At 36.6% G+C, this 10087-nt stretch overlaps 1 protein-coding gene across 2 annotated transcripts; it reads left to right on the top strand.

Annotated features, from left to right (window-relative positions):
• Positions 1–3707: 3707 nt before the first annotated feature.
• Positions 3708–8041, top strand: LOC103714759 (remorin 1.4-like). 2 transcript variants are annotated; one of them, XM_008802145.4, is made up of 4 exons: positions 3725–3941; positions 4346–5788; positions 6839–6920; positions 7677–8041. In XM_008802145.4, exons 2-4 carry the CDS (start codon positions 4995–4997, stop codon positions 7887–7889), a joined length of 1089 nt encoding a protein of 362 aa, XP_008800367.1. In that variant the 5' UTR covers positions 3725–3941; positions 4346–4994; the 3' UTR covers positions 7890–8041. The 2 variants fall into 2 exon arrangements, with proteins under 2 accessions (XP_038986813.1, XP_008800367.1); XM_039130885.1 differs by having other exon boundaries at positions 3708–5788; positions 7590–7817.
• Positions 8042–10087: the final 2046 nt, after the last annotated feature.

Here is a 10087-nt window from a genome sequence, read left to right as displayed (position 1 = left end):
CTTATTCTGACGAGGACGTCAGTGCTTAATTGGGGAGAGTATGTGAGGACCCGTGCGGATGTGTGTTTAGTTCTACATTGGTTATTCGCTGGATAGATCTTGAGCATTTATGCAGAATCCAAATAATATTTTCTGGCTAGCTTTTTTGATTAGATCCTGGGTTGTGATATCCAAAATCGTTCTTAGTTGCTTAGACCGGAACGATCACTTGAAAGGAAACTATTAAGAACTTATATGGAGATTAGTCCTCTTATGTGTTAAAAAGTAATTATCTGGATCATCCGGAAAGAACTTGTTGAGGAATAATTGTGCCACATCAGATATGTTAAGAACTCTTGTGGTGCTTATATATTCTTCGCCCATCCATCTAAAGTCCGAATTTTTAGATAGGATCTTAATACGATATCAAAGTCCAATGATTCTTTTGCCTACTGAAACCTCTATGGTCCCCATTACTAATCCACGTGTTGACCCTTGTTCGGAGCTTCATCCCTTGGGCTTTGCACATGAAAAGGGGTGTTGAGGAATAACAATACCAGATCATATAGATTAAGAATTTTTATGGTACTTATATACTCTTGAGCCCATCCATTTAAATGTCCTAGGCAAGGGCAAGGGTTGCCTTAGTTCCCAAGTCAGTTGCCATGTGTCTAGATGTCAGTCTTGTGAGTCCTTGTATGTATCCAATTGAATGACACTTGTCACCTCCATGAAGGCTCTCTAGTCTATATTAATACGTAAGAAGGCCAGAGAATTTTTTTTTTCCCTAATTCTAATTCTTCGGAGGGAAAAATTCACTTTTTTATCCTGTTGATAGAAGGTTTGTGATTACTAATCATGAATAGAGGTAGGATAAAAAAATAGATCTGGAGGAAAAAAATAAAAAGTTATTATCCGAAACTTCTAACTCTTATTGCAAGTAGAACTTATGTCATCAAAGAAAACACCATTCTTTTGAGTTTTTTTTTGATTACGATGAACTAAATACTTGTTCGCTACAAATAACTGAATTTAGTGCTATATTTATATCAACAGGATAAAAAAGTGAATTTTTCCCTCCGAAGAATTAGAATTAGGGAAAAAAAAAATTCTCTGGCCTTCTTACGTATTAATATAGACAATAAAAAAAAATATCGAAATCAAAATAAAAATAAATAAATATAAAATAGAGAATAGAAGTTATTTCTATATCTATCGATAACCCCCATTTTTTTATTTTACTATGAATCCCCGTTTGTTGGATGGATCGAATTAGTTAGAGTCGCAAACTCCTAAAAAAATCTTTTTTTGGATCTTAACAGAACTATTATTTATTGTAAAGCAGATTGTAAGATTGAACATGGGAGGCATATGGGTACTAGAACCAATAAGCAAGACAAGATAGTAACTTTGCCTATCCTTGAGTTCCTGCAGGCCATCTCTTGAGAATTGCCCTGCTCTAAAGCACAACAAATAAAGCCATTTCTGCTGCATGTAATGGCCTGCTCTTAGGGAGAGTTGCTTTCATCTCTCTCTAACCATCACCATCCAAAGCCCACTGGTGTCCCTACCTAGCAAGAGCATACCATTGCTAGAACTTCTGGGATACAAAATTTTCTTCCTTCAATGTGTAGGACATCAACTTCATAAAATGAATTGTAAAACTCATTAGTGATAGAGTTTGCACAAGTGCACTATGAATGTATTCGATCAATGATGATGACGAATTTTAGTTCGAGCAGTGACAATAATGATTTTCATGTTATCAGGGTGGCCTTTTATTGTTGGTTATATACAGTGTCTAATATTACTTGAAGGATGTTGTATTTCTCCATGACTGGCCTAAAGAAAAAAGGCTAAGATTCTTTCAGGAAAATGATATTCTTATAGGAAGTTTGGATGTCAAAACTTAAAGTCATTGTTGTTAGTTAAGTCGGCATGGTCATAAATAAACATTCAACATTGGTACATATAGATACTAAAATTATATAAAAATCAAGGAGCAACATTAAAAGGGTTGTTAGATCTACACTTATGTGGATCAATAAAAGGAGTGATGTGGGCCCATTGCGCATGACCCATGGTGCATGCATGTGCTTTCCTCTCATAATTTACATTTGATTTGCCCCTATTTTTATAAAGCCTAACCCACACATCTGCCACTTTATTCGATGCCAAGAGTGTGGAGTTGGGTGTTCTACCTAGGATGAACATGCTCGATATATTTCTACACCATAGACATATCCATACCGGTTGTGAAAACCCTAACTCGACAATATCGGACGTGCAATTGCACTATATTCTTCATCAGATTTGAGTAATCCAGATGATCTGTGCAAATTGAGCTTGTTTTTGTATAAGGGTACATCCCACTCTTATCTTTTCCAAAAACTTTCACAGGCCTAAGGAGGGAAAATAAAATACTATCAAAAAAAGAAGAAAATTCAAAACTTTAGTTCTTGTTTGGTTGAATGATAAGTTGAAATAAAAGGAAAAATAATTATTTTTTTCAGATTTATTCAGTCCTACTATGTCAATCACCACCACTTTACATTGAATTAAAAGAAAAGAAAAGAAATTGAATAACATTTTTGTAATCATAATAATTTCATTTTTCAATAAAGCAAGCCCTAGAAAGAAATACAAAGGAAGAATCAACAAATAACAAGAGAAGTGAATAATGATATAATAAATGATACCATGGCTTTCGCCACCTCAGATTCCCAGAATCTTTTGTGCCGCCCACCAACCAAAACTTTATGGTCTCCACGTGATTCACTGACGAGGCTGTCTTCGCCACCCTCCCAATTGCATCCTTCCACGTGTCCAGGCTCAGTGGCAGCTGCAAAGGAAATTACTGAAGATGGCAGTAGCCGTTAAAAAAGTCCAATCATAATTTAAAATTACCACAACACGGAACTCGCGGTTTTCTTTATATATAGTAGCTAAAAAAATAATTCGCAGAATTTTGAAAATTTCTCATTCTGCATGAAAATAATTCCAAAAGTCTTAATAAATAAACTAATCTGGAACTATTAAACTATTCCTTATCTATACATTGGCTCCACAATCATTCATGAATTGTTCATGACCAATTAAAAACCACTTTTATGAATTACAAAACAAAAGATATTACATTGTGAGACCATCTGATTTGTGCTACTACGTTCGCAATAATTAACAAATTAGTGCTTTAATGATTATAATTTTTTACTAATTTTAATTTTTCTTAACTAAATAGTTTCAAAGTAATTTTGATGACCAAATTTCCAAAAATATTAAATTATTGTTTGTGTAATTTAAGATTTTTTGATTGTTCATAAATGTTTTATGGCTAAGATAATTTTTATTAATGCAAACTAGTAATGTTATATTGTACAATCCATTGGCTTATTTTACCATTTTTTATTTTTTACCTATTTATGGCTTACCATGATATAAACACTCATACAAGTATTCTAATAATATTTTGTTCTCTTTCAAATATATTTTTTTTAATTTTTGAAGATTTTTCAAATTGCATCCAACATCAAAACTTCTAGCTGAATTATTTTCAAATGCCAAATTTGTGACTATAATTTTTTTTTTCTCTACTAACTCTGCTATAAAAAGCTATTGGAATAGCTTCTACTAACTCAGCAGCTAATTTTCTATCAGTAGGAAGAATTATTGGTTGGATCGGATCCACTAGTTTAGCAGTGGATCAGTCCAATCATAAAGCAATACCAGCAGCATGGAGGAAAAAAAATTGGAAATAAATCAGTAATGTAGGTGTGGCTGTGTTGCTTCCTGATTGGAGTGGTCCACAGCTGATGGATCTCATAAGTGCATGGTTCAAAGAGCCAGAATATTTTTTTATGTCTTGATGCAACTCAATTCCCAGTGATTCTCCTTCTCCCATGAATATCTGCTGCATTGCATCATCGGCTTTCTTAAAAGGAAGAAAGGCTACCATTTCCAAGGTGGTATAACTCCATCTTTTTTTTTTTGGTGAAAAGTATAACTCCATCTTTACACCAATCCATCGGAGCCACTGCCATTTCAATTCCCTGTGTTCTCTCTCCTACACAAACTACCATAACTCTTTCCTCTGCACACTTCGTCCTTTCTAAAACCACCAGATCGATCTTGGCCATCATCTCTCGTGTCCCTTCTTCCCACCTATTCTTCTCTCTCCTTGTTTGGCTCTAAAGAACATTAAAAAAAAAAAAAACACTAGGTTGGTGGATTTGCAGTCTTGTATACTCTGAGAGTTAAGCATTCTACTGTTGAAACTGATCTTAGACCTGGAGTTGTCTGTCTTTTTTTTTTTTTCCTTCTTTCTGACTGAGGAGAGGGGGGCTTTCATGGGATTTTCTTTTGTCAGAAAAAAGATAAAAAGCCAGCTGGATTTTGTGCCTTCAGCTTCAGATGACTTGCAGCTGGCTTTTGGATACCAAGTTGAGATCACGACTGTAGGTTTTTGGGGTCTGCGCCAGTGTTGACTTGCGGCAATAGAAGGATCTGCTTTCCAGTGCACCTCTGAGTAAGCTTCACCAAACTATCTTGGCTGAGGGAACGAAACAAAACAGGAAAACAAGAGATACATTTGGTTCTGAATTTATTTGGGAGAAGAACACTTCTCTTTTGAAAGTTTAGATGTTCTTTTTCCATGGTTCCATGCCTATATTGAAAGGTTTTTGAATCTAGTTTAGCAAAGTTTCTTTAAGTGATACGATTCTCCCTTTGTTTCTTCTCTTTGATGTCTAGTACATGAGAAAGCTTATGGTTCATACGTTCAGATTTCACTATCTTTGATATATTATGACTGCTGCTGCTGCATTTTGTATACATTTCATCAATCTTCTAACAGGCCTACAAGCACTCTAGTGGTTTATGCCACTCAGAAACACCTGTAGATTGTAAGTTTTAAAGGACTGTTCATTAGATCAGTTCAAGGACCTCAGGAGCTTTAGATCTCAGCTTGATTTGTTCAGAAACGGAAAGCAGAAGGCCTATTTCATCATACTGACAGAATGAGGCCTGTGGATGATAAGGCGCATTACATCTATGGATCAGCTCAGGATAATCCCATCTGTAATTCATATAACTTGGAGTTTCAGAATGGAAATGCCATGAACAAGGCTCGCAGCCATCGCAAGGTCGTAGGTTCTCGTACCAAGCCGACCCCTTCGAAGTGGGATGATGCCCAAAAGTGGCTGGTTGGATTATCTGGTGGAGGGTATCACTGTCACAGCAACAGCAAGCCCCGGAATTCTAATGCTGATGATAGGAGACTGCTCGCTCCGATGCCTCCGAAGGGAAGGGATTCTTTCAGCAGTGCAGATGGGGCATTAGAAGTTGATGCAGCACTGGAAATCCCTGTTCAAGATGAAGGAGAAATGAAGAAAATAGAATGTCATGAGCCATTCTGGAGGATCGATAAGCCAGTTGAGGATTCTGCTATGGAAGTAAGGTCAGTTTGTGTGAGGGATATGGGTACGGAGATGACCCCCATAGCTAGCAAGGAGCCCTCCAGGGCTGGTACACCATTAGGAGCTGCAACTCCTGTATTGAGAAGTCCCATTTCTTCGAGACCATCCACTCCGGCAAGGCGCCGGCAAGGCGCCCGAACCCATGAGAGCTACCAAGAAGGTATCAAGAATTTGGAGAGGAAAGGTGAGCCAGTGTTCTTTGGCAAGGTAAGTGGTGAATTAGATGCCAGCAAGATATCTGAGAACAAGGTTGCAGAGCAAATTAGGAACCTCGACTCTCTCGAGTCCCGAGCCATGGCTTGGGATGAGGCTGAATGCGCCAAGTACAAGGCAAGGTAATTTTATGAGTCTTCATCCTCATACTATTAGTCTTTCTTTTTTTCTGATTTGCCATGTTTATTGTTCCAATTTCTATAATGAACTCCTCGTCATGACTAGAGATTTTGTTGGATGAATTGAATGCATTTCAATGACAGTGGCTTGCCTATAAGCTTGTGCCATTAATCATCTCTATAATTTGCTTTCTCTGGGAGGAGATCCTCAGAGTTTTTTTTTTTTTTTTTTTGTAAATAAAGAGATTCTCAGAGTTTACCTGCCCCTCAATGTGGAATTCATGTCATTTTTTGTAGACCAAAAATGAATGCGGATTGAAGGATACTCAGGCTCTTCTTTTAACTGACAAGTCATTCACATACCTTACCCTTGGAGCACTTAAGGGCCTTCTCTGGATTTAAGTAAAACATTGGTGGTAAAAACTTTGTCTGAAGCATCATCTTAAGGTGCTTCCCCTTGCTTTTGTCATATCAGGGTCTTAAGAATCCATGATAATATATATATATATATATATATATATATATATATATATATATATATATATATATATATATATATATATATACATATATATAATAAAAGACGAGATAGACAAATTAATACAACAAGGTGAAAGGAGTATTCTAAGAAAGATCTGTAGATGTGATGCACCTTAGTATACATTTCTGATATGTCCTGAGCTATATTAAAGAAGTTAGCTGCCAGAGCTCTGAAAACATGATTGAAAGAAGATGTTTCGACCTTCATTGGTGAATCATATGTTGAATGCTGCATCTTTATATAATACAGAGGTAGACAGACCGTTCACTGTATATCTAATTATACCAAGCAAGCATTTCCGTTGTTCTCTTCTACTTTCTACAAATCCATTTTTAACATACAACATTGACAGCTGAAGTATCGGATGGTCGCATACCAGTCTCTACTGTCTTGGTTAAGTAAAAAGTTCCTCTGATTTGTCAGTAACTTTGATCTCCATAGGTTTTAAATATATATGTGATGGCAATTACACTACATCAATTTCACTAAACATCTAGGCTATGTATTTTCAGATACAAGCGTGAAGAAGTGAACATACAAGCATGGGAGAATCATGAGAAAAGAAAAGCTGAAATGGAGATGAGGAGGATGGAGGTACTGAATCACCACCTTTTTGTCTATTATTTTTTATTTATTTAAGATTTTTCTTCGTTATTGTTTAGTATATCCTTCTGATAGAATTTTAGATTTCCCTGCAATAACTGGTATGCCAAATCTCCGATACAGCTAAAAACTGGTATACACTGTAAAAGTTCAAGGTATCACAGTGATGCCTTCTCCTAGCAAAAAACGTCCTATTGGTAGCAGACAATTATTTCTGATGCTTGCAAGTAGCTGCCAAGAAATAACCATGGATAATCTTCCAAGTTAATGAACAAAGTTTGCCCTTATCTGACACTCAAACAAAGTGGCTGAAAAAATCATGAAAAATGTTACAATTTCTTTTGTTTGTCGTCATGAAAAATCTTCGTTCCGTAAACAAAAAATTAGATTGGAATCTTACGCCATTATGATGGTCATCAGTATTGCTAGCCAAGTATCTTTTTCTAAGATTTGGACTATTATTTTTCCATATCATCACAATTTTATTTGTTTCTTATTAGCCTTGGGAAACCCATAATGAGTTACATAACAAGTTAAAGCCCAAGTAAATAAAGGAAACTGTATGTGTTTATATCTGAACAGGCAAAAGAATTTAATTGCCTTCACCTCTCTGCTTTGGCAAATCATAATGGTAAGCTGTTCTTTTGATGTGAACAACAGATCATATTACAATTCTGCTCGACATCATTATATGTTATGACCTCTTCTCTGGGCTAAGGCTAATTCTAACCACGCTGCTGCTCCTAGTTGAAGGCTGAAAGGATGAAATCTCGGGCTCAAGAAAAGCTAGCAAACAAGTTGGCCGCGACACGGAGAATATCGGAGGAGAAGCGTGCTAATGCAGAGGCCAAACTGAATGAGAGGACTACTAGAACGTCGGAGAAAGCAGACTACATTAGAAGGACAGGGCACTTGCCATCTTACTTTTTCTCCTTCAAGCTGCCATCACTCTGTAGTTGAGAACAATGTGATGTACTAAAGAACAATACATGCTCGTGTCTTCTTCAAGCTGTATCTTCTTTTATTATAATTCTTTCAGGTTGTGCCATTGTAAGCATTTCGATTATGCTTCTGAGATGGAAATGCATCGATTAGTTTGGTATTGCGTTCCATTCCCGATTCATGTGCTTTTATTGCTCTCTTCAGCTTCTTGAAGCACTAACTTCTGAATTCATCAGTGTGCTGCATGGCAGAAGACTGAATTATGGATCTTGGTTGGATAAGTTTCTATCTTTTTTTGATTACAGGGAGGAAGAGCCTCAAGAAGAAGAAAAATAGCAGTACAAAACGGTTGGAAAAGATGTCAACAATAGGTAACTTGCTGAATATAGACACGTAAAATTTGATTATGGTAGTGCTACAGAAGGATCAGATCCTTATGAATTTTTTTCTAACTAGGGTGAAATTGAATCTTCTTAAGCAGAGCAATTGCTGTAAACACCACTCTTGATTTGATGCGAAATTTTTCGCAAAACTACTCAAAAAGTCCATTGGATGACAAAGAATCTTGTGCTATCTTTTCAGTAAAGTCCAATGAATTATGCATGACTCTGTTAGGCTCAAAGAGAATGTGCCAAAAGTTGTGGTAAAATTTGCAATTATTGTCAAGCTATGGGTTGAGGTCCCTACATGCAACAAGGTACATAGTCAACACTATGGTAAGAATACCAGGTTACATATACAATTTAACAGCCCCCTCGATCTCATGGTGGATTATACGCCGCGAGTTTGTTAAAGAGAAAAGATCATCTTTGCTTGGTCGCTGTAAAGAAAATGGCAATCTACTGCGTAGAAGAGAAAAATGGTTGAGAGAGCATCCAAGGAATGTGATGATGCTATATAAATGATAATTAGTCTAGATATGTTTGGTATACTCATGAAATACTGGATTGCTAGCTATTTGAATATTGCTCTAGTTGTCACAATATAGAGAGGTAGCCGTATCAATAAGATCCCCTGTCGTAACCAAACGATCTTTGTAGTAGTGTCTGCCATAGCATGGTACTCTTGCATTAGCACTCAAATTTCTGTATGCATTTCAGCTACACCAAAAAATTGTTTATAAAAAGAAAAAAAAACAAAAGTTTTTCTTATTAGTTTATATATGTAAATTAGTTTCAGACTTTGATGGATAGTTTTTTTTATACCATTTCATTTTTCTTAGACCCAAAAATATTTTCTAAGTTAAATAGTTTGGAAAGAAAAATAAAAAATGGACTTTCTTTTGACTTGGCAGGATGTACTCAGATTAGAGCTATATGAATTGCCGTTCTCACCAAAAAAAAAAAAAATAAAAAAAAATAAAAATGGGTTGTCACTTTGTCTCTGTAGTTCATTGCATCATCCTATGAAAAATCCGGTTCCTCGAAATATGTGCTTGGAACTGAATGTTGAAGCATATGGAAATGAAATGACAAGCGATAGGTCCTTCAGGTAGGTGTATTTACCATCTCAAAATCCTATGCATGGCCACCCACTCAGGACTATGTCACGAAGTAAATTAACAAAAGTATCATGCTTTAACAAGTATCATGCACAGTTAACTAACCCACTCCCTCAAGAAAAAAAGCTATGGGTCATTGTTTAGTTGCACACAATGTTACTTCTTCTGATGAAGCACCAAGGTGGCAGGCTCATCATGATCCAACCCACCCCTCGTGAATCACAGCCAACCCCATGAACCACACGGATCCTTCCTCCCTCAAGCATACTACCTACTCAATCTTCATCCATATCAATTAAACTACTTGTCTATCACTTTCATCTTATCCTGTGATTCTGACATGGAACTTCCAAAACCTAACTTGAACGCAACTTCTTTCTTCATTATTAGCTGTTTTTTCGGTCTTAATCAGCAGACAACTCTTTAATATTCTAGGGGAGTTAAAACCCCACTACTACATCTTCATTTTTCTCCAATACCTCTTAATTGGTGCGACCTTTTTGTGGTTCCAGAACCCAACGATCGCATGGAATGATCACAGAATTTTGCCATCATGATGAGTCAGGTCCGGTTGAAGTTAGAACAACAATAGATGCCGTGCTGGCCGCTAACTTATCTGATTGGGTCAAGTCGGCCCAGAGCCACCAATAGGTCAAATCCCAAGCCCCCACCTGACCTAACCATAGCATACTTTCACATGACCAAACTTGACCTA

The sequence above is a fragment of the Phoenix dactylifera genome, chromosome 10 (genome assembly GCF_009389715.1).
Source record: "Phoenix dactylifera cultivar Barhee BC4 chromosome 10, palm_55x_up_171113_PBpolish2nd_filt_p, whole genome shotgun sequence".
NCBI classification, from domain to species: Eukaryota; Viridiplantae; Streptophyta; class Magnoliopsida; order Arecales; family Arecaceae; genus Phoenix; species Phoenix dactylifera.
The sequence above is the reverse complement of the archived record's forward strand: the minus strand, read 5'-3'. Positions and strand labels throughout refer to the sequence as shown.